Genomic DNA, 26,626 nt, shown 5'->3' with positions numbered 1-26,626 from the left:
ATAGAATTTAAGTTATTTTAACAAAATTCAAACTTACAGCAAAACTTTTACTGACGAATGGAATAGCCTCTCCTACCACTTCCTCCCTAAGTGCTATGTACAAGTAGGGTACGTAACTGATGAAGTACAAGATTCCGGCACATGCAGCAGCTAGCTTGGCTTTGGAAAATAGCGAACTCACCATGAAACTACAAAAACATTTAATAAAATCAGTAAGTTCAATTTTACTTTTTTCCATCAGAAACTGCAGCTACAATGTTGTTCATTCACACACATGTAGTAGTCACACGGCAAATTAATTACAGCAAGTTTCCAAAGTATTGGTGCTGTAAGTTTACAAACTAGATTGTGAATTGGCGATCAGCATTGGATATTAATAAACAGTTCCGTTATTCCAGACTTGATGATGCCAGTTAATTGCCATGCATCCTGTCTTGGATTCACCACATCATAAGCGGTTTGAACTGGTTTGAACTGGTTGGAGCAAATTACTATCATCAACATCAAGCTGGGTGACCATAGTTACTTTCTATCTCACTACCATCATTAAATTTGAAAAGCACATACCCTGGTACAAACATGTAGACAATTTGTATTAAAATGATTAAATTTAAATCACTTGTTTAAATTCTGCAATGCGAGGTATGTACGACCTAGAAATAGTGCCGTATGCGAGTACCAAGTTGCGAGTCGCAAGTAGCAAAATATGCCATATGCTAGTGGTAAAAACGGCATATGCGAGTGGTAAAATGTATCGTTTGTTAGTAGCAAAAAAGCCCTATGCGAGGGGTAATACAAAGGCTTGTAACGTTTGCTTATAATATAACAACGTACGTTCAATTGTGTTTTATCACAGTAAAATCATGGAGCTAAAAAAAGACCCTTCGGTGAACATGCACCCGATTTTACTAATGCACATACATTGTCTGTTGCAATATAGATTCATCATTAGTGGGCATGATCATCAGTGGGCGCAAGCATGACTGTTTAACCCTTTCACCACAAGATTTTCCCACCCAAATTTGTCTGCACTTTTTTCCTATGTTCTTCAATATTTCTGAAAATGATTCCTAATTTTGAAGACAACAGACAAAATTTGAGTCAGTTTAAAGTTTTATACTAAAATGTTGGCTATTTTTTGTTCCAAACTTCTGAAGGAAAGTGCAGACTATAAACGGGACTATTTTGTGAATTTGTGATGAACACACAATCAGTTTCCCACTTGCTGCCCAGTATTTCTAAGAGTTGCTGTGAGTTGATGGATTAAAAATAAATTACGCAAAGACAAGGATGGTTGCACACTTACCAAAACATGATAGTGGCTATAGCGAATATAGACAGAAACATCCATATAATGACTGGATTACTGTATGTTAACACTTTACCATACTTCAATATGCACACCAGTGATATAATAGTAATAGACATCTCAAGAAAACTTGTAATAAACCATGCAACCCAATGCACTGCATTACTCAGACCCATCATCTTCATTACCTATGATATATCACACACATAATAATAATTATGAGATTATTGAAGACTTAATATGGATAAGAAAATATTGTGGTTTGATACTGTATATTTATAAAGACATTGAAGTATGATTTATCATGACATGAAAACGTTGTTCTAGAATCTTGTTTCATAAAATAATGAAATTCTCTGTTTTGGTAGGTACAATAACAATCACTACACATGCATATAGTGGTTTTGATTTCTCATCTAACAAATATTGATGTGATGTCATTTTTAGTTCATGATAAATCATAATCTGATTCGGTCTACAGTATGCAGTATTGAACAACAATATAAAAAAAATATTATGTTTTCATTCATATTGCATCTTTAGGAAAATACTACACAGTTTGCATGAATGTAGACAATACCAGGAGTATTAAAAGAAGGTGGAGTAATCATGTACTCTCTGAATGTATGAATACAGTGGTTGGATATGTTTGGATACAAAGTTCTACACAAATACAAAGGCAGAATAGCAGAGGTTGATGTGTACCTGTACTGCCTGAGTGTATACTTTATGGTATTCTTGTGATAACCTTATCACCTTTTTATTACGCAATACGTAATAATAATTTTGTGAAAGCTCAAAATGCTATTAAAGTATGTTATAAATTTCTTGCCTGTGGAAATGTTTCTTTTCATGAACTTGCCAACAAGGCAGTATGTGACTGAACTATAGTCACATCAATGATTCAAAGTGTTTAAATGTGAATGTGTGATGCACATTTCCAGCATAAGAAAGTAATCTATGTCTGTGCATAGATTTTTCTCTTTACATAGTGAAAGAAAGCCTAACCCATGATTCCACAGAAACAAACAGTTAAAACAATATTGTTTAACAACTTCATAAAATTACCTCTTTAAGTCTCTGTTCTTTTTCATATACAATGCTTTGTGTTAGCATCGCCACGTAGTAGACCCAGGATATTATCATGACAATTGGAAACATGTGCTCAATTACAAACAAAAATCTACAACAAACAGATTATACAAACTGTTAATGATGATTGAAAGTAGACTTCTCTTACTTAAGAACTGCAATGACCAGGCCCAAACTAAATTATAAATTACAATTACTGTAAAATCTGTATTAGAAGCTGTGGCTTTTATTAAAATGGTACAATGCAACAGAGGGGATGCAGCTTCTATTAGAGCATCTACACATATGAGAAATGGTGAATTTTGGTAAAATATGTATTAGAAGCTACGGCTTCTATTAAAATGGTACAATTCAACAGAGGGGATGCGGCTTCTATTAGAGTATCTACACATATGAGAAATGATGAATTTTTGGTTATCAGTTGTTCAAAAAGAATGGGTGTGGCTTCTATTAGGGATGCGGCTTCTAATACAGATTTTACCGTATTTGCATTGACTTTATACAGTCAGGTAAATTATTATTCAAAGTGTAGGACTACATGTCTGATCCATTTTCTCATCTAATAGGTAATTTTCCATTTACTACAAGATCTCACATATTTGCATAATGTCCGCTGCAAAAATTAAATAATTTGAGTTTGAAATTGCTTTTTAGAACTCGTCGATCTTTCAGAGAATGGAATATTGCCTTAAGATACCCTTACTTCAGCAAAATTTACCATCATCATATGTGTACATCACATTATCAAGCATGGAAATACCCCCAAAATACCTTCACACTTGTTGAATCTCATGCAAAGTTTTGACGTTACTATGAGCTTTGTCCTGTTTCACGTTCAATTTCATATGTTATCTCATAGTAAACAGTAAATAAGCTACAGTAAAATACTTTATTTTTACTTGGAATTCATTTTTGCTATTTTTGCTGAAAGAATGACTCAGTGAAAATAGAATCCAACAAATATACCTTCTTTCCTATATTTTACATTCAACCAAAAATCTATGAAAATAAATTCCATACAAAACACCCTTTTTCAGCGAAAATTAATTCCAGCTAAAATAAAGTATTTTTTAGTATCATCTATCTGGTTTATAATAGGGTTTTGGAAACCCTTGTACTTAAATTACAATCCTACTCATCTCTTCCCAAAATAATATTATAACATGTGAATTATAAAATCCATTCACATTTATATACTGCAAACCACGCAAAGTATAGCATGCAAATTTTCCCCATAATAAATTTACCTGTCCTGTATGTAACATGGGTAAGGGAATTCTTGCACATAACTACCAGGTTCCACCACAGTTCTATTGACTCTTTTATCAATGATAGCTCTTTCTATGATGTCCTGTATGAGTACAAATGCGAACTGGTAATACCGGACAGATCGTGCATGGTTTGGTCCAGGTGTCCAGTACTTTTCTCTCACCAAGTTAGTATTATCCGTAAAACTACTGTTTTGTCGGATTTTGTAGATAACATGCGGTGGTAGCTTGCCATGTTCATCCACTTTAAATACCAAACCTACACACAAAGTAAGAGTGTACATGTAATTACTAGTATTAAACACATGGAATCAGTCAGTATCATTAGGTATGGTCTTAACAGCATGTATGCCGGTAATAAATTAGGTAAATAGGCAATATTATTATTACCTATGTGACAGGTCAAATGTATTCACATTCTAATTAGCCTTGTAATTTACTTTGCGCATGCGCAGTGGTGCTCAACTTGACATCCAGTCAGTTGGTCACTGAGATTTGCGGCGTGAACATCGCTTTGAAACCACTGAGGGACGACAACCCGTGCAGTACTTCCCCATCTACTTTCCACATTTATGAATTCACTTTCGGTAAGAGGATAGCTAATATTTCAAACGTATTTTGTAGCAAATTTAGTGTAAACATTGTATATTTTGTTAACTTGTAAAACACGAGTAGGACCGTGTACGCCACGTATACCCATTGTTTGCACGGAACAACGTTGAAAGCCCATTACACTTGTTCAAACAAACAAACACTAGTTATTCTTAATATGAAGTGCCAATAACAGAATAGGTATAGAAATAAACTTCTCTACACAGTTTTTAGTGGCAATAAGGCTACACCGATTTAATTTTATGGATGACATCCGCGCGCGCATTAGTTTTCGCCTGTTCTCAAAAAAAAAAAAAAAAAAATCTCCTACGACGAGTCTCCACAGATCGGTTTTCTGTCCGGAACTTGCCGACTCATATTGTCGCAAAGCGCCGACTTGTTGTAAAACTCGTTTTGGACTACCTCAAAACTTCGCTGGTTCCCGGCGTCCTTTGCGAATGGTAGGTAGGACGCAGGTAACTAGTAATTGCCATATTGTTCCATTTGGGCCGGAAGGCACGTGACTGAGTGACATAATTTGAAAACATTTCAAGTTCCGTTCTGCGTAAACATGTCTATAATACTACAATAAAGCCATGCTCAAAAATACTGCCTGCTTAGATTTACACATTTGAGATGTTTCTGATATTCCTCGCTATTTCTGTGAAAATTTATAACAAAAGAAACAGTTTTTTATTCACCCAACTTTCGAAAGTAAAAGGAAACCCCTGAACGGCCACGAGCGTAAGCGCTGCCGTCAGGTAACCAAGGGAAATAGAACAAGCAACGAGAAAGTGACGGACCAATCAGAATGCCGGATTCATTACTAGTTACCGGCCTCTTGTGGCTTGGTACGCCATGACACTTGAGGCGGGAACCAGCCAACCTCAAAACCAAACTCCGCACAGTTAGATGCGCGTTACGTAAAGCGCAAAGACCTATGGGAAAGAGATTGCCTCAAAACATGCAAATTTTGCCATAAATGATCCAACATGGCGACCACACAACCAAAATACGTGAGCATAAAAGTTCAGAGGTGAAACGGAGGGATTGTTGTAGATTGGTACGCAATTGACATTGGCCAAGGAGACGTTTTTACAGCTATACGAGAGGTCGGTAGCGGCAAGCGAGTTTCGCCCAGACAACTTTGAGAACATATTGTCCAGAGTGGCTGTCCCGCGTTTCTTCTGCAATGATGAGAGAAATGGGAGAGAAGTGGAGGTGTATGGTGGCCTAAAATTCGGTCAGGCGACAAATCAGTTTGGTTGCTTTGTCCGCATTGAAGTCAACAAAACTGCAACGAAAGCATTTTCTGATTCGGATAATTTGCTTGCACACACATTCAGTAATATTTTGATCATATGACGCATTTTCATCAAGATACATGTACATAATTTTCTGCATCCAAATTTTTGTTGACTCTCTGTTGGTGTTTTTTTTTTTTTTTCAATATCGAGCCTCTTATAATTTGTTACATAGTTGAAGTAGTTCTAGAGCATTTGTGTCTACACTTAGTCTATCTGAAGTGTCACTTTAAAATCTGTAGTTTGAATGTCAAAGAAGTTAATTTCCAGGTTGATGTTGACAAACTTATTGTTCATTTTTAATTATTTTTTTTTACAATACAACACAGTAAGTTTTTCTTTATTATTGAGTTGATGTATATGCCTTTGACAAAGCTAACATCTGCCTTACCCTATTGCCTTTTCAAAATCAGTAATACAGTACGAAATGTGTACATCAGCATGTGCCTCCTACAAATAAAGACTTGTTTTTTTGATACACTGTGGTTAAATTCGTAATAATAGCTCCGTAGTCCTGTGGTTTTAGCCGATTTTTTTTTTTTTTCGCCCTCTTGCATTAGTTTTGGGGTCTTCAGAGGATGTCATCCATAAAATTAAATCAGTGTGGCCTAATAAAATGTACATCAGAAGTTAATGTCAATCTCTTAAATATGGCTGACTGGTGGCCGTTTCCGTTGTTCAGCACACTTAACAAATCATGGTCCGAGACCATTTTGTAAACGTCAAAAATCAAATTTACATATGAGCAAAGAACGTTGAGGTACTTACTAGCAAAGACAGTCACATTTTCAGACAATGCTTTATTGAGGGTATATTCCACTAGCGCTGATTCATTTGGGAAAGGTTTGAATACATTGCTATTAGATTTGGACACAAGTTCAATCCAGGCACAGGCAGCGTTGTCTATTATGTCCAGTTTTTCTTTCATCAAAGTAATATCAGGCTTACTTCCGTTCACAATATAGTCATTTAAATCATTATGAACAGACTGGTTGACAAGTATGTTGCGATGTTCGTCAAATTCAAAGGTCATCTATAAGATAAGTTAGACATACAGTACAGTTCTCGCGGAAGCTTTGGCTTTTGTGGCATCATTGTCGCCTACGCATGGCTTCATTGTCGCCTCAGCATCGCATCATTGTGGCATCAGCTTCGCGTCATTGAAAATTGAAGCTGTGTTCGCCTCGCTATTTTGTGGCATCATCGTGGCCTCAGCTTCGCAGTCTCATGGCATCAACATGGCATCAGCTTCAAAGTATTGTGACATGAGTATGACCTCATTATTTGCACGCAGAAGGGCAGTAGACAAAAACATGTACAGAAGTTCGATATGTAATCGATTTGAAATTCAAGGCGAATAAAATAATATGATCAAGAGTAAAATGACATTTTAAAAAGATATCTTGTTTAATTATTTTAGTGTTGCGAGTATTGGGAGTATTGGGCACCAAAAACTTTGCGAAGTACATTACAATCGGCAAGGTGACGAGTTTCATATTGACTGGAAGGAAAATCGTGGTAAATTCAAATCACACGCAATCACAAATGCAATCGTCGTTCTGATACAACACAATTTGCTGTATACGAAGTGAAACTGTTCTTGTTATAAAATTTACCTTTTTTCGCTCATTTTATTTGCTGCTAGAAGAGCAGATTCAGATTCCTCATTTCGGTGGTATTTTTCTGTGTTTCGTTTAGTTTTAGCCGAGTCCGACCCCATGCCCGGACTACTAAAACATGCAACACACGTACGCCGCCGGGTGCGTCGGCGTCGTCGCCAGTCATCTTGATACAAAGTTCCAAAACAAGTGCGTACATTTCCAACATATGATTGGATGGTTGTGGTGGCGTCGGTCTGGTAAAATTTGACAACCAATTCTCAAAATTAAGTCACGATCAGTGATCTGAGCTCGATCAATACGTACTTTAAAAGTATTCTCACAAACATATTTTCGAATGAAAACGAGCCATGCCCTGTAAAAAATCGAATAGCGCTTGACATGCAGGAATAATTTATTGGGCTTCAGAAAAAAAACGTGTCCATTTAGTGTGGCCGTAAATATTTGGTCACCAGCCGATGAACAATTTGAAAATCATGATTCACACGGAAGTCCTTCGATACTGAAAATCATCGACCCCAGTCTGGTTTACCTTATTTCCCAACTTGCAAAACTGATTTGTATCTCAGCCCTGTTTTTTTTTTCTTTTTTTTTAACTGAGGTAAAATCCCATCCGTTTGTCAAAATATACCGATGTTTTCCAGTGAATAATTGCGAAGCCTGTCACAGCACACAAAAAAACTTTGTGAATCGACGATGGAGATTGGATGGTACGACGACCCTTCAATTTGCGTTAAATATGTTTTGTTACAACATCATTGATTGGCTGAGAGTCAATGATCGGAGCATGACCTGGGTCACAGAACCATATTAGTCCGTATTATCAACAGGACTTTGCGAGAAAACCACACCCACATTTTCAACCATTTTAGCGCGGAAGTTGCCAACAAATGTCGAAAACTCGTGAATTTTATAAATTCGAATAAAATAAAGCTAGCGATTCGTAAGACTGGTTAATAATATATCCCCCGATGCTCTTCGATTTTTTTTATTTCAAGGTGAGAAATGGATACTAGTAGTTGAAGTTCCATCGATTTCAAGGCGACTATTTAACCGCGACAACTCTACGCTCTGTTGTAGTTTCGCGAGGTAAAACAAAAATACAATAAATAGTACTTGTTTAATTATTTGGTTTTACAGCCCACAAATTACGGGACATGATCCCCATGAATTGCGATAAATAAATGCTGATTGTGTTGAATGACGGACGTCGGGACCGTTTGGAGAAACAAATTACGGTCGGTAGACATTTCAAACAAATGAAATTATTAACGAAAGACGAGATTTTTCTAGGTATTTACGATCATTCGGTCATACCAAATATATACAAAATTGACAAATACACAAAGATGTGTAATAGTAGGTCATTTTTATTTTAGCCTTAGAAATATTTTCTTTCACTCAGTCCACGTCCATGCGTGGGAATTCTATTTAGCTTCATGGTCCTTCGGCTTGTCTTCTGCTTGGGGGGAAACAACAATAATTATACAAATCGTAAACTCAACACAATCAAGAAAAGAAACCCAGACAACCATGTTGTACTTCTGTTGAATACATTTTGTAGCAGTGAGTCACGTCGGAATATTGTCTAAAATAAAATATTCAATCCCAGCCAAATCTAGGTCAAAGGGTCAGATTGCGTGCATATAATTATAGATAGTTAAAACAAAAAGTATTTGAACTTTTGACGGTGGTTCAACATCTATGCACGGTTACTAAACTAGTAACCGTGATCTATGAAAACCAGAAAATTTTTAGTAGTCCGAATTGTTGCACGGTCGAAAATAAAACGGAAATTGACCGGTCAAAAGCGGAAGCGGTCAAGAGGTTTGGGGGAAATGAGTACGGTACTTCTTTGTTTGATGAAGCGATGCTGATGCCACATTGTCGCCATAATGAGGCCACAATGAAGCGAAGCGATAATCGCCTAACTTTTTAATGTCGCGACATTGAAGCGATGCTGAAGCCATAACAATGCCATAATGATGCGATGCTGAAGCGAAGGTGAAGCTGAAGTGAAGCCAAAGCTTCCGCGAGAACTGTACTGTATGGTAAATAACTTAGGTTTTGTTTTTTTCATAGTTCACAATTAACTGCTACAATGATGTGGATTTATATGCAGAAAAATTTACTTTGTTTATTATCATAGTGAATATGTAGTTTAACCTTTTCACCACCAGTTCCTCTTTTCATCACAAATTCACAAAATAGTCCCATTCACAGTCTGCACTTTCCTTCAGAAGATTGAGACAAAAATAGTCAAATTTTTTTGAGTAAAAAACAAAAATTGACTGAAATTTTGTCTGTTGGCCCAAAAAATTAGGGTTCATTTCCAGAAATATTGAAGAATATAAGAAAAAAGTGCAGAAAAATTTTGCCCGGAAAGTCTAGTGATGAAAAAGTTAAGGTTGCATGCATTTCACCTAAAAAAAGTGGCAAACAAAAACTTTTTTTTATTTCAAAAATTATTCATTTAGACACGTGCCATCAACTTATGGTTATTTTTACGAAGTACAAAATGTATTTTGAAAAAAAAAACTGAAAATGATGAATAAATTAAAAAATAAATGTTAAAAATAAATAAATAAATTATTTAATGAAAAATATACTGTAAAGTATTTATCAGAATTTTTTAATAATTCTTGTCAACTATAAGTACCCATCATAGTAAACACAAAAAAATAATTGACCATGTAACCATAGAAACAAAATGGTAAATCATCATTTTTGTAGATGTTTGACCAGTTTTTTGTTGTTACTTTGTTTTTTGCAAAAAGTAGAACAGCATGAAATAAACCATATTAAAATTGAAAAAAATCTATTTTATAAAATTGAAAAAATTCTGATTATTAGTTTAATGGTAGCCAACCTTAACTGTACCATTTAATTTTTGTGTGTGACCATCAATTTTATGCAGGTATCCAAGTTGTCTTTGAAAGTTCACAAAATATTCATAAAACAAATGATAATTTTAACACCTTAGTAATCATGTGCATTTTGTAGGATATATTTGAAAAAAAAAAACATTCAAAGAAATATGTTGAATTTAATGGCTTAAGAACGACATAAAACAAAGCCTGCCTTTGACAGATTTGAGACTGGTCTGTTCTCAGTACATGTAAGAGAACTCAAAACAAGCAAATTGATACATTGCCCCATTGATTTTTGATATGGCTGTAGAGGTTTTCACCAGTATTAACATTCATCTGACAGTGTGTGGCTCACACATTCCAAAGTATGGCATTATTGATGCAGCTGATGCCTGTTTTTTTTTTGTTTTTTTTTTGATGACTCATCAATTCCAAGGATGATTATTGATCGCGCTGTCAAACTAACCTGTCGTAGCCATCGGTATGATTCACCAGTTGTGTTCCGTCGCAAATGGTCTCTTATTTCATCTGAAATATTCAGCCAACTATGAGCAAAGTAAGTGATATTCTGAGCAAATTGCAGCATATCACTAGCCTAAAAAGATATAATAATATTCACATTAAATAAACATTCTGCTACCTTCTTACTGTGACATATTTTGCATATTATTACACGTGTACACTAAATTCGCAAAAAAAAATATTTTTGTGAATTTCATGAGTTTTGCTACCAAGTCATAAGATTTTTTCAAGACTATTGTAGTTTATGTACATGTTAAAAAAAATATTCATATGCATATTGAGTTTAAAAAAACATCTAATAAAATATAAACTTTGTTAAGTGAAAAGACCCTTACCTTATGTATCAGGTCATTGACATCTGTAGTATTTGGAGCATACAGGATCTTTGGGTTATTGAACAATAAATGCACTATGACTTGTAAGTTTCTTTCCTGATACCATGTAAATCCAGCAGCTTTTAAATCACCGCCATCAAGAGCATTTTCATCAACTGTGCGATTGATCCCACATAGCACATACTGCATGTTGCCCCACACCTTGTATAGCTTAACCATTTTTTTTGTCTTATCGTCTAAGTCTGCATCTAGGTCCGGTTCTAAAGCTATATCTGGGTCCGCAGTGTTATTCACCTCAGCGTGTTGGTATTCATACGCTGACTGATTACGGAAGAAGTATCCACTCTGGTTGTAGAAGACGAAAGGTTCGTTTGAATCATCCGTCTCGTTTTCATTACCAGGACAAGAATCTCTTGGCAGAAGAGAAGCAAACGCACTGATGTCTCGCACATTCTTTTCAAATGTTGCAAATTTATTCAGCTACAATAAAGAACAAAATAATGGAAAAAAATTAGAAATGATAGTATAGTAATAAGTGTCAAGTATGGAAAACCCACTCTAGCTACAAAAAAAGCTTCGCACACTCGGCTAATTTAATCAAAACCATCGCTTCTAATTATTTGCAAAAAAACATCCTCCGCTTGGGAGCTACATAGTAGATTAACTATTAGTCAGATATGAAAAAGGCAAGAAAATTACACAAATATTTTGCTTTATCCTCATAATGAAAATAAACATAGCAGTTTAATACTCTTATCTAATTGACAGATCTTGGAAAGCATGTTACATACTAACATCTGGTTCTCATTATCAGCAGTGTAAAGATCTTCATTCTGTCCACTTATTTCAAGGTCTCAGCCAAATTGTCTCTTATATATTAAAATATTGTACTTTAAATACACCAACAAAAATTTGGTTGACATTTCAAAGTTATTGATAAAATTCCCAAATTTGAAGTTGAATAGAGACAAATTTGTTGTTTTTGTAACAAGGAGACAGTTTTGTATGAAATTTTTAGCGAATTTAGTGAGAGAACTAATTCGCTAATTTAAGATGTTGCTAATGACTTCATTATACATTCAAAATGGCGGGCAAACAACGTCTTTTTCTCCATACACACACACTTTGTAAACAACACAGAAAACGTAATAATCTGGAGTGCTTCCTTGTTACACTTGACAGTTTTTCTTTGTTTTTATGGAGGTGATAACTGTGCATTTGTTTTAGCTGGCGACAGAAAAGTATTGTGAAAACAGGAAATCAACAAAGACAAGAGAGATTCGCTAAATCAACATTTCGCTATTACGTCATTTTACCACAATTCGCTGAAATAATATGTCGCTTTTTCAACATGACAGTATACAACACAACACAAACCAAACCTTGGCCGAGGTCATAATAATAATAACCAAGTTTGAATGAAATTGGACAAAAAACATTTGAGTAACCATGTGAAAAAGTTTTACAACAGAGTCACCAATGACGAAAACAGCGAGGACAGACATCCTCCCCTCATATACCTTAACCATTATCTATGATAATACAGACACGGTGATGACGCATAAAAAGTACAGTTAAACTTACACCCTTAAGTAGAGCAGCAGTATTTTTTCTGGAACTGACAATATCCACTGTAGACAAATTCAACTGTCAAGAAAGTAAACAAATTACTAAGTATTAGGCATCTTTTATACGACTAATTCTGTAGCTAAAGAAACGCTGTTCTAAGGCACACCATCAGTTTTATATGCATTCACGTTATGACGCATCACAACATTATATGCGCTATGTTTGTTGAAAACCATACAAATACATTTACAGGTTTATATAGAAAGATAATTTATGCTTTTATCGATCAACGACGAACATCAAGTAATACGCTTGTGTGTACCTAGCTCAATAGTGATGTGAGATGGAAGTCTGCTTTAGTGCAGCATTGGACAAAGATAGTCTACTGAGTTTACTATGGTTTTCAAATCTGTATGGTTTGTAATTTTATTTTATTACATATTTGTTTGTATCTTTTTCTTTATATATGGACTATGTCTGAAATAAAACCATAATAATAATAATATGTTGCATTCAAATTATTATACACATTATACCAGAATGCACTTGTGCCATACCTATGCAGTGTGCATGTGCTGCTGTATTTCAAATGATCGAGTTGTCTGTTATTGCACAGGTATTGAATCCCTAAAGCAGTATCTAGGGTAGGGAGCCCTGGCGCAATTCTTCAAAGATGGGGGGGGGGGGGGTTATGTGGAACAGAAACTAGAGCTAATAGTCATGCTCGTACTAGTATTAGAAAAGGTGCATGTCATGGAGAAGCTGAAATTTTAGAACATTGTTTCTTACTGCTCAATCTACCCCTTGATATAGGACTTGGACATGCACTTTCATATCACTGTCACTTGAGGATTGAAAATCCAAATAAATCGATTTTTATTAATAATTCTTCTTAATTTTTTAACACTAGTTATCCCTAAAAATGTCTGCTTTACCAATCATGTTCTCTCTAACACACTATCTCGATCAGTGATTCATTCATCTTACCTTCTTGGCTATTTTCTCTGCATCCAAATCATGGAGTAACTCCTGTGTTATATTTGCAAGAACTGAAGATCCACTTTTACACAGAATTTCTTTTATCATATCCTAGTAAAATACAAGAAATATACTGTATTTGCCATATTAGAAGTACTTCCCCAATAGAGATGCATGTACCATATTTGCTATATTAGTAGTGCATCGTCAATAGAGATGCAAGTACCTGTCCATAATTCCCATATATGGTAAAACATACCACATACCAAAATAGTTTGTCGAGTAGTAATTCACAACAAATTTTCAATTTATTTGTTATTTTTATTATATTACCCTGTCGAATCAATTTGAGATAACAGATTACTAACATAAAGTCATATCATGACATCTTGGTTATCAGAGTCATTTATAATATTGTTTCCTTATTCCCCCTAGAAATAAGTATTAATGTCAGTTTTATTAACATATACTTGTTTTTACATGATTTATATATTCTGGTAAATATATAGTTAACGAGTCTGACACCAAACTCGTTTTTTTGGTCAAAATAACAAGTTTTTATCGATGCATTGTTGTGTTTCAGCTAATTCACATAGATCAATGTAGTCGCCATATCTATATGTGTAAATGACATATTATGTAGTGTCCTCAAGCAACTGAGTGGTGCATTAGAGGATTCAAAAAATTTCAATTGATATTTGAGAATACTTCATTGAAACCAAACACACATGGTACACATATGCAAACCAATATGTGTTGATTTCATACCAAGTTCATCAAACTGTCACAGTGCTGACAAGTCAGGTATTGTGTTAACCCCATATTTTGCTTCCCAGACTCCAATTATTGAAGAGGGACCCAGTTTTTTAGGCAAGCTGGGGTCCAATCTCTAATAAATTTATCCAGGGTAAATTTTCAATTTGTGGGACTCGTCTTGCCGAGACACTAGTGCAAACCCTGCAAGTACATAATTAGGTGATCGTCTTTTTAAAGTCAACATGATGATAAACACTGTGTTACATATGTGCAACTATCTTTTATGAATCACTGGGTCACATCCAGCAGTAGGCATCACAGTTTTAACACATGCACGCAGTTTGACAACATTGCAGTACGAATAGCGTTAAGCCCGCTGCAGATCACCCTTAAGGATGTGATACAACACAATCATGGAAAAATTGTGTGATTAGCACGACTCATGGCGAAGAACGCAGAGCGGGAACGACCAATGCATTGTACCGTGTCATAAAGAGTAATTTGAGGCCTGCTTTAAGGTTTGCCTAAAGCTGCTACACTGATACGGTAATACTTACAGTAGCATTTGTCTGTCCGTCTGGTGCAATCAAGAGTTGTGCTTCAGTATCGTTGGCACATAAGAGTTGTTGCAACACTTTCTCTGTGATTAGCATGTTCTAAGCAAACGATGATGAAAACAGAAAATAATGTAACTTTAGTATTAAGTTCATGCTAAATTCAAATTTTCCTTGATAAATTTACCCCAACTTTTTCTTTTCTAATGACATTATCCATAATTTTGAAAGTATGAAGATGATGACATATACATTGCAATCTTCAATTAATCATTAATACTGTACTGTGAAATATTTTATTTAAGCTGGAATTAATTTTCGCTGAATAGACTTTTTGGGTGTTTTGTATGGAATTTATTTGTACTAATTCTTGACGAGTTGAATGTAAAATATAGAAAAAAGCTATAGTCGCTAGATTTTATTTTCACTGAATCATTCCTTCAGTGAAAATAGTGAAAATTAATTCCAAGCAAAAATAAAGTATTTTTACAGTATCTGATATCTGCTAATTCATACGAACATGTAAATTTACATTCACTCATAGTTTCACTGAAAAATCTGTGAATTTTTGAACCCAGTGAATATGATGTAATGACAAAATAGTTAAGTAAATACCAATGAAAATGAATGTTTTTACAGTTATTCCATGATTATGAAAATGGAGACTAAATATTATGAATCTGTATATCTACTGGGCATTTTTATACTTATATTTTATATTTGTCTATCCTAATTTTGTAGTTATTGTTATGTTGTTATATTGTTATTCCCAGCAGCTAAGGTTCAACAAAATGCAACAGCGTTCATGTTCTTGTCACTATATGATTGATTTAAAAGACTTGGCCCAGCATGCAACAGAAACAGGAAGTGAACACACGCTGCAGTGGTCACATTTCAATTTGGGCACAAAATCTAGTCAAGATCAGATTACCAAAACCCTATTTTATTTGGCCTTAATCACATCAAACATTTTGAACTTTCTATGAACCAATTTGCTTCACGAGGTAAGAATGGAAATTTCCTTTCGAGGTGGGCAAATCCAATAAAAGCATCTTGATGGAGAAAAATTATGAATTATTTCCAACATAAATTTGCTATTTTTATGATTCAACAGCAGTTTTTTATATATAAGTACATGTACCTTCAATGTCTCTACAAACTGAGTTGAATTTGTACTGAGTCCATCAATTAGTCCACCTGTCTGGGATAATACACCAATCAACTCAGATTCATCTAACACTCCGTGGTCATCAATGAGATCTTGATATAATAATCCCTCTTTTAGCCCAGATAATCTGCGATGGAGCCATCTTTGTAATGACATAGAGGTAGGCGAATCAGCTTGATCACTGTCATCTTTCTTCTCTGGTGTCACTCCATACAGTACTCTATACAGCTAATTATAAAATCAAAATGTTGTTTTGTTACCATAGCAACCAGTGCCATTATTTTATTGTCAAGTGCCAACCAATCAATATACAATATATGGGGGGAATATGTATAACCGTATTAAGTGTTGTATGTTGTAAGTAAAATTGATAAACATTTTCCAACACTTTTAACACTACAGTTATTCATCTCCTTGGTACAGCCTAGTAGGTCTACACTCATGCAAAGTGCTGCAAGCATTTCACTCACTATCACAGGCATATTGTATTTGCTCTATTATAAACATCTCATTTGACATCACAAACCAATGTACAGTATTTGCTCTATTACAAGGATATCACTTATTATCACAAGCAGACATTAACCATACTGTAAAATGACTAATTTTCACTGGGTTTAAATTTCGCTGATTTATCATTTCAGGCATATTCAGGGGTTTAAAATTCACGGTTTTGTCATTTAGATAATGTGTTCTATGCTAAATTTTACATATTCACTGGGTTTTAATTTAGCACATTTTCTAGTCAGCGAAATAGGCAAAATAAAAACCCAGTGAATAATTAATCCTTTTACAGTATTTGTACTAATACAAGTACATCTCAACAGAAGTGTACATACACTTAACATTGCATTCAGTGTATACTGGATCATTAACGTATGACATAATGTAGTTTGTCATTTACGTAATCAAATTTATTACTAATATCTAGAGCAAATACGGTAGATAGAATACACACATCCTCACCAACTCTTTCAAAAACCAGTATACTTCCTTCATAAACCAAACTCACCATAAAGTCGCTACAAATTGAAACCTTACATCATGGCTGATTGTACTTCTATTTCACACTCTGATGACCACATATCCATTTACTAACAGTACGGTACATCCAGACTTGTGGACAGTCAAGTCATTGTTCACTTACCTCTTTGACATTAATCTGATATTTCAATAAGTCATCAGCTGACTCGGAAGGCACTGATAACTCATGCACCAAATACTGTGTAAATACTGTTGTATTTTTTAATATTGATTCCAAGGAAAAACCTGCAAATTCAATATGATGAGGTTATTATGAGAATACTGCAAAGTATGAACCAAGGCAGTACAGTGATCGGATCGACCAGCATGTAGTTGAGGTTGATGCACTCCTGTTCTACCTTAGTGCATACTTTGCGGTATTCTCATGATAACCTTATTAATATACATTTTTTTCCCGTTTAAATTTAACAAGATAACAGCCCAAAATAACAATTACATGTAATAACATTTTGTGCTGTACGAACGCTTGTGTTCAGCGACGGGATTCTATTTCCATCACACGCTGATAGCATTTCTGTGTTTGAAGTAAACAAAGTTCAAGTGTTTGAATGTGATGTATGGTATACGTGATGCACAATTTTTAAATAAAAAATTCAAATGCATCTGTAACATTTTTGAACATGCCTATACGAAGTTTTACGGATGGTCAAATTCTATTGTTTTTGGTGTCAGAGGTACAATAATATTTATTTTCAACAAACAAAGAGCCTTGCATAAGAAATCAGTACACGGTACATGTACTATTAATTATAACAATAATGACACCTCTCCTGTCATACCACCAAAATTACATGATTCGTGAACAGCATATGCATGTAGTATTATAGTGTAACTGGTGATAACACTGGATTTGGCATGATTTCAAGTCTGAGATTACCCTGAGGCTCTAAGATTACAGGTTTACTCTTAATCAAAGATATACAATGTATTTGTCAGGCATCTTTGAGCACAGTAGTTTATGTTAATAACATTTGACCACTTGTTTTTTTGATTTTTTTTTGTAAAATGTCTCTGGAACCCCAGTGAAAAGGTACTTTGTTTCCACAGAAAAGAATGAAAAAAGAACACTGATTACATTTTTAATATTTCTATTTACATGTATCCTTTTTATAAAACCACTTAAATTAGTAAATACAATTTTGACATTTATTTTCAGTTGAAACTAAATAGACCATAACATTTTTGTTCTATTAGAAGCACACAAACACTGTAAGCTGGATCATTAAAATAGGATTCATTTTGTCCATAGACACAGCATTCTTCCCATAAATTGAAAAACCCTTGTTGCAGTAACATAGTATGTGAAATATAGTTCTGTCACCTATATTAGCACTAACAACAAGGTTATGTTGTACTATAAGGAATGGATTCTTATTTTCATTTTGCTGAAAAAAACAAAGTAATACATTTCCTTTTAAATTATTATCTTTAATTCTATCATTTTACTTGAGATGCGAGTGGCATTTCATTTGATATTCTTCGCACACTTTAGCAAACATGTATTTATACGAGCATGAGCTTTGATATTAAAATATAATCAGATTCTATTGAACCTCTTTGTGTAATCTTCATATACATTATCTAAGACAAAATTTATTTATGCCAAGACAATGAACACTTCTGTGTTTTATAGGTGCCCTTTGCCCACTGTGTAATACCTAGTAAACCATGTTCTTAGTCCCACTATTCACACTAATAATACCTTCAAGTCAATACAATGTTTGTTTTTTTAAATTAAGTACTGTAAAATCTGTATTAGAAGCTGTGGCTTCTATGCATTGACACATACATGTATGAGAAATGGTGAATTTTTGGGTCTCAATTGTTCAATAAGAATGGGTTTGACTTATATTAGAGATGAGGCTTCTAATACAGATTTTACATAGTGGAGTGGGGGACTTATGTAAATGTAAGTCTGAGAGTAACATTTTTTTGTTAAGCCATTAAGTAATGAAAATAGAAGTTACAGCATTAGATCCACATTTTATATTGTCCAGAGAAGAACAAGTCAATGCCAAAATATTTCATGTTGAAGGCTGTCCGCAAACACCTACTCTTTTTTATGAAACAGAAAGTATCAGAAAGTAAAATTTCCATGGTAAAAATGAAACAGAATTCTGTTGTTTGTTACAGTTCTGTAGTTTGTGAGAAAATTAGCCAAATAATATTCACAAAAATCTACATGTAGTTTTAGAACAGTTCCATAAAACAAAATTTTAAAGCAAAACAGCTTTAATGCTTTGAAAACCAATATTTTTAAATAATTCCGAACAACAAAAAGTACCCCACAAGACCAGATATATATATTACTGTAAAACATACCTTTTTAGCTAGCATGTTATTTTAGCTAATCTGTAATTTCGCAAATTCAAGATGCAGCTAATTTAACAGAAAGTATATTCTCACAATGAGATAGTCGACACTTTAGCTAAATTAAGATTCAGTTAATTCATGCCAGCGTCAAATCCGCTAAAATTGCATGAAGCTATTTCAACATGTTCTATAGTATATTGTGTTATGCATAGGACATAAAGTGCTGAAGTCCACTTACCCTTAGCAGTAGCAAACTTCTGCTCAACGCTATTCTGATTATTAATTACATCTTCAAACACATTTGGTAATATTTTAATATCATCAATAGTAAAATCCTCATTAAACAGGTGGTTGTCCATTACAACAGTACTGGTTTTACTAAGGAATTGGTGCACCCTGGAAAAAAACACAGTAATATTTGATAAGACACTTACTAGTACAGTTTCTATATAGTTGGTGGTGCCTTTACAAAAACGGTCTAAGAAACCACAGCCAAGTCACATTATTAACTTAGCAAATGTACCAAAGCGACAAACGATTATATGACAGCATAAATACTGCATGTGCAAAATATGTGATTGACACCCTACTTACATGTGCAAAATATGTGATTGACACCCTACTTACATTGAAGTTACCTTCAATAGTGGATATGGTACATTAGTTATGATTATGAGTAACAATTTTTTCTTTGGGATTTGATTTGGTTATTAATAATGTCAATGTTGAGTCAAATAGAATTTGAAAGCCTTGATGCAATTCTGATGCAAATATGAAAGAAAGTGACCAATGTTGTCAAAGCATGGAGAGAGAATAATTACTTATTATTAATTAGTGTCTTTTTTTATACTTTTTAAAAATTAAAACACAGTATTCAGCAATCTACACCATACATATTGAAGTCAATAAATAATTTGAATATACCGATAATCTATTTCAAAACAGATGATTCATCTTAGTGTCAGCACACTGTTTAAATTTTCACTGACTTGCGACATGATCTTGCTTTGATTGTAAGTACACTTAATTAATCTTTTCAACAATAGATGTTCTCGCCCAAATTTTTCTGCACTTTTTTTATATTCTTCAATATATCTGGAAATGAGATCTAAATTTGGGGCCAACAGACAAAGTTTAAGTCAATTATCAGTTTTTACTCAAAAAATTTGGCTATTTCAATCTTCTGAAAGAAAGTGCAGACTATAAAAGGGACTATTTTTTGAAATTGTGAGGAAAAGAGGAAACTGGGGTGGAAAGTTTAAATAGCCTCAGTACCTAATAGATATGTTTTGAGTTCCCTGGGTGTGAACCTAGATTGCTATGTTGTTAAGCATTATTGTGACAGACAAGAAGAGGAATTGTGCAACTTTTTCACATATTGAATATACATACTTGTACGTTGTCCCTCAGACATATATTTTGTCCAAATTCATTGTGTGTCTAAGCATTAAAAACATATTTTTTCCATATTTTATTTTTATAAAAATTTTGTAAACTTTCAAAAGTAATGTTGATACTTACATACAAGTACAACACTAAACTCAGTACCAACATCAACTGAAGCTGGTTATATAGGTAAATGTCTGGACAGAATGACTGTAGTATTGGGATGATGTTAACTGATAGCAATGAACTGTAATTTTATACTTACATGGAGTGGGGATACACAGGGAATCCATATGAATCTCTCTCACCATCTGGACAGAATGACTGTAGTATTGGGATGATGTTAGCTGATAGCAATGAACTGTAATTTTATACTTACATGGAGTGGGGATACACAGGGAATCCATATGAATCTCTCTCACCATCTGGACAGAATGACTGTAGTATTGGGATGATGTTAGCTGATAGCAATGAACTGTAATTTTATACTTACATGGAGTGGGGATACACAGGGAATCCATATGAATCTCTCTCACCATCTGGACAGAATGACTGTAGTATTGGGATGATACCAGCTGATGACAATGGCTGTGCTGGGAAATGAACTGCAATGCTATACTTACATGGAGTGGGGGATACATAGGGAATCAATATGAATCTCTCTCACCATCTGGACAGAATGACTGTAGTATTGGGATGATGTCAGCTGATGACAATGGCTGTGCTGGGAAATGAACTGTAATGCTATACTTACATGGAATGGGGATACGTGGGGAATCCATATGAATCTCTCTCACCATCTGGGCAGAATGACTGTAGTATTGGAATGATACCAGCTGATGGCAATGGCTGTGCTGGGAAGTGAGCTGCAATTACAAAAATACAATAACAATGTATTTAAAAAAAAGTTTTGTGAAAAAAAAAGTGGGTTGCTAGTTTTATAGTTTAGACCATGTTTAATTCTGGGTGCTTTAAGATAACAACAGGGAAAATACAAGTTCAAAAATGTATCTGTATTTCATTCTCTATAATTTACTAAGCTACTTTGAAACAAAATTTACATCAACTTAAAGCTTAAAGGGGAAACCTCCAATCCCAGGGATTGCACCAAAGAATCATGGGACACTATTATTTATGTTGTTTACAAAGTTAATCTATCTTTTGTTATTGATTGTCATTTTAATCCAAAAAGTAAATTTGTTGTGAGATTAGGCTTAACTGGAAGTGCTCCTTTAAATATAGTGGTGTTCTCACTAGACAGAATGAGCCGTTGTCACAACGCCTTTTATTTGAGAACTTTTTTGACACCGTCGTAAAAGAGGTGGACCAGACCCTAAACGCTGTTGTCACACCAGTTCTTGCACAACGCAATGTGTCGTGTGAACACAATATGACGGCCAAACACCCTCTGTTGCCGACTAATTTATGCTTGTGCATTACACAAGATGGCGTTATAGGTCGAATGTCAAACTGGAGAATCAAGATTACTGATATCTGTATCTGTATGGAGAGAATCGAATATTCAAAGAATGATGGACGGAACGTCTAGGGATGCTAAAGTATATACTGTGATTGCAGAAAAAGCGGCTGAAAAGGGGGTGGATAGGACATCATTACAATGTCAACGGAAGATCAAAACTTTACGTATAAAGTACAGAGAAGTGACTGAGCACAACAACAGAAGCGGCAGAGATCCGAAAACTATGCCATTTTGGGATGAACTACACAAAATATTAGGTGGAAGGCCAATCCTCATTTACTGGCGTTTTTACTACCGGTAATAACACGAGCAGGCAATTCAGCAGATTATCTATTATTTGCACAACAAAAAAACAGTGTTAACACCTGTGATTTTTCAAACGAGTGAGAACGTAGTTTGTATATTCTTCTCTAAAATTTACTAAGCTGCTTTAAGACAACATTTACATTATCTTAAAGCTTAAATATATGTGAATACAGTAGTGAGTATGCCTTACTGTTGTGTAATCCCAGAGACAAACATTGGTAAAGCATATTCACTACCATTTTAGTCTATATTTAAAGCGAGGGAGTCGTCACCTGCGCATGTGTCAGATGGCCAAAGCGACTACCCATGAGCCTTTGCGTTTTTAGCGTGTGTTGATATCATCACTTGGGACTCAATTTCCCGCATGTGTGCAGATGACGATCCTCTCGCTTTAAGCTTTTAGATGGTGTATAGATCATTTTGTAAGATAATTGGCATAAATTCCATAGTGCAAAAAAGTTTTTTTTCAAAGAAAAATTATCATAATTTGATCTCATACATGTACATACAAATTATACTAGTGTTCCCATCTGACCTTTTGATTGTTCACATTTATTGATGGAACACAGATATTTTTATTGAAGGCATTAGTCAGTACATGTATGTCTGTCTAGATACGTACGTGTATAGAAATAAAGCTTTATCACGCAATAAACACTATGTCTCATCACTACATGCACTGAATATTAATACGTTTTATCTATCTCACAGGCTACATGTATTATCAGTGATTGCACAAAAAAACCTGAAGGTTGAAAAAGCTCTGCTGTTGTGGTTGTGGTTGTCATGTAATGTACACTCACAAAACTAAATACAGCTCATCCACAGAAAAGTAGTCTAGTTCGGCTTGTTAAATGTAAGCACAAGGTCACTTAACATTAATCACCAATTATATTGATGTATCCAATTAGTAGCACAGCCAAGAAAACAAATAATAACGAGGTTACATGACCCCCACCCTCCCTACACAAACAATTACCTACAGTTAATGGTTTTCCCTAAAGGTACATGTACCTTTGTATTGAATCAATTGCGCTGAGACATGTAGTTTTTAAGAAGTCATCAATAATATTAGTTTTTACCCAAAATATTCATTAAAAATATGAAATTAATACATGTAATATTGTTGTGAAACCTGCCAAATATCAAAGTAACCAGGCAAGTGGTGTTTAAAAAGAAGTTGAAAATAGCATTTAAGAAGAAATTAAAAAAATAAATCTAGAAATGAACAAATCTGAATATATCAAAGTAGTTGAGTTGGTGAATTTCAGGAAGAAATCTAAAATGTAATTGTTGATGGAATGATGATGACAGACAACAAACTACATGTACATATGAATAACTCTGCTGTGTCATTTTCAAAGAAAGCAGAGCTAACAATTAAAGATTTTATTTGACAACTGAGGGTATTCAGTAGTGAATGAAGTAGAGATAACATAACCATAGATCTTCAGACAAAAGTTCAAGAATATAAAGCAACAGACTGACAATGATTGACAAAACAATTCAAAAGAAAAACAAGCAGCCTCTCGGCTGAAATAGCTCCGCTCCGCTGAAGATATCATTAGAAAATGAACAAATCTGTGAAAGGTCTACCTGACTTGCGTTTTTTAACGAGAAGTCAAAAATATCACTTTTTACCAAAAATGACAAAAATATTCATCAAAATTGAAGAATGGAAGATATGTTTAAAGATATTGAAGAGGTCTACCTGAAGTAATTGGATGTATAAAAATCAAACTGTTTTTACCTTTTACCAAAAAAAAAAAAAATATTCATCAAAATTAAAAATTAAAGATATCATCATAAAATGAACAAATCTGAGAGAGGACCACCCATAGTACATAAATGTACATGTGTGTATAGTATCAAAGCAATCAGAATTGCGGTTTTCAACAAGAGGCCAAAAATATCACTTTTTACCAAATGCTTTCAAGTATGAGAAAAAATATATGAACTCTATCGTACACATTAAGTAATGTTCATTTCCAGTGGGGGGGGGGGGCGGGGCAAAAGAACTTGAGGGAGACAATGTTGTATATATCTGCAGTCGTTGTGTGTGCAGGTAAGTGTTTCAACTGAAAAATCAAGTGACAGAATACATTTAAACAGAACAAAATTGCTCGGTGTGGGCCAGGCTTTGTGGAAGCATGTACTGTATTTACTCTATTGGTAAAATTAGTAAAATAATCAAATTTTCTTAAAATTAGTAATATTTTACTGACATAGTATACAGCCAGTCTAATTTCTTATTTATATGTGCTTCTACATGTACATGTAATGGAGAAAATGCTGTACAAAGAATTTGGTCAATGGATAAAAAGGTTTGCAGTTCACACAGCTTGAGTGTTTATTTTTGACAGCTGTGTGTGAATAATAAGGCTCAATCCAGCCAATTTGACAAACAGTACACATCACAAAATGTTTTTCATTTAGAAAAAAAAAATAAGTATAATTTTATAAATATTACACATTAATTTACTCCACCACTGAATAATATCTTAAAATAACCTGCATATTTTTTTTTTAGAATCCAAGACATGTATGTTTATTTGCTCAGAAATTAACAAATAACTTATGGATATTAGATACAGTTAAAAATGCAAAATATTGATGAAAAATATATGCCAAAAATAGTCCATGGGTGATTAATTAATTCAGCAATTTCTTCATCTAAAATGCAAATTAAATGTCAGTGATCATTAGAGGTTATAAACACATATACAGTAGGTACAGGTATGCAGCCAGGTCCCAGCTAGAATAGAATCCGTATTATTTAAACTAATGTTTGCACTACATGTATATGTACATGTATAATAACATTTCAGACAAATATTAATTGTATACAATGTACTATTCATTGAACACTCTGATATGACTACAACAAATAGTGAAATAATTCTAGTAATTTGAAATGTTGGGATTTTTATATACTGGCACATGTACAATGTAATGACAACACATATTCAGAAATCTGGGTAAGTGTCGTCTGAATTAGTGCATACAAGAGACACAGTGGCATGTAACTTTATTTCCAATTATAAGTACATTGTATCAGATATATGTCACTACACATAACTCAGTTCATTTATGCCAGCATTAATTCCAGACAGTAACATCTTCTGATTTTTGTTTTGTTTTGTTTTGTATGACCATTTTTTATTTTTTGGGGGACCTATTATGAGTCAATAATTATTATTATACATCTGTCATCGTAACGCAATAAATTACAGCGTGCCATAATTTTGTGGTATTGCACAGGGTATTTTCATCCTACCATATTAGGAAATGCGAATTCCAAATATGGAATGGTTACGCGTGTAAGCATCATCTAATAACAAAAACAAACATGGCTGCCACTAGGATTTGTCCGGACTCCACACAAAGAAGTTTGCTAAATCTGTACTAAACTTTTTGGATTTCCGGCATTCCCATGGTGTATAATTGGGAGGAAAAGATGTATAATAATAAGGTTATTACGAGGGCACCACAACATTTGCACTCAGACAGTACATGGTTGTATCGAACTCTGCTACTTGTCGGTCGATACACCCACTGTACTGTCTTTGTGCATACCTCGTAATCACCTCATAGTATTGATTGACTGCACAGAGAAACGTGTTAGCCAAACGTAATATGAATATAATTTAAGGTTGAGTAAAAGCATGGCTATATACATGTAGGACATTTCTAATAAGATTCGTAAGACGAAAAAACATGCATGCCTTGGGTGTTTTACCACCAGCATGGCTGCCAGTCAGCCATCTTGAATTTGATTTTTTTCAATCAAGAAAATTAATTCTATCTATTTTCAATGTGATCAAATCAAATGATTGAAGCTTTAAAAAGGTGGTTAAATACTTGTATGTCCTGTTTAGCATTTTAGTTATGCAAATACGTAAACAACATGAATTCCCATAGCACAAGCCTTCATTTCTCAATTTACAATAAAAAAGTTACTGAATAACAGTTTAGTTTTCATTGCCATAGTAAACTTATGGAAAACGCCAATGTGATCATAGTGGTTGTCATAGCTACATTAATAATTCACAATTAGGCATTTTTTGAATCTTATACAAATGTTTAGAAGGCTAAACACATAACACGATGTAAGCAAGGTACAGTTTTACCTTCAAACCTTTATGTTACATACTTGAGAAAT

The 26,626-nt window shown here is 34.2% G+C and overlaps 1 protein-coding gene across 1 annotated transcript in view; it reads right to left on the bottom strand.

The window, feature by feature from the left end:
• Positions 1 to 26,626, bottom strand: part of LOC100375869 (ATP-binding cassette sub-family A member 2-like) — an 84,332-nt gene that overhangs the window by 40,127 nt on the left and 17,579 nt on the right. The window contains exons 3-16 of the mRNA XM_085492111.1: positions 21,433 to 21,544; positions 19,531 to 19,688; positions 17,083 to 17,204; positions 15,909 to 16,163; positions 14,771 to 14,869; positions 13,467 to 13,568; positions 12,495 to 12,557; positions 10,911 to 11,390; positions 10,520 to 10,648; positions 6,333 to 6,597; positions 3,649 to 3,928; positions 2,378 to 2,492; positions 1,307 to 1,497; positions 38 to 188 (exon numbers count right to left, since the gene is read on the bottom strand). Of these exons, the coding sequence (XP_085348237.1) occupies positions 38 to 188; positions 1,307 to 1,497; positions 2,378 to 2,492; positions 3,649 to 3,928; positions 6,333 to 6,597; positions 10,520 to 10,648; positions 10,911 to 11,390; positions 12,495 to 12,557; positions 13,467 to 13,568; positions 14,771 to 14,869; positions 15,909 to 16,163; positions 17,083 to 17,204; positions 19,531 to 19,688; positions 21,433 to 21,544 (2,522 nt within the window). The remainder of the gene's footprint in view (positions 1 to 37; positions 189 to 1,306; positions 1,498 to 2,377; positions 2,493 to 3,648; positions 3,929 to 6,332; positions 6,598 to 10,519; positions 10,649 to 10,910; positions 11,391 to 12,494; positions 12,558 to 13,466; positions 13,569 to 14,770; positions 14,870 to 15,908; positions 16,164 to 17,082; positions 17,205 to 19,530; positions 19,689 to 21,432; positions 21,545 to 26,626) is intronic.

This window comes from Saccoglossus kowalevskii, chromosome 17 (genome assembly GCF_978046115.1).
Source record: "Saccoglossus kowalevskii chromosome 17, keSacKowa6.1, whole genome shotgun sequence".
Classification (NCBI taxonomy): domain Eukaryota; kingdom Metazoa; phylum Hemichordata; class Enteropneusta; family Harrimaniidae; genus Saccoglossus; species Saccoglossus kowalevskii.
This window is presented reverse-complemented; position numbering and strand designations above follow the sequence as displayed.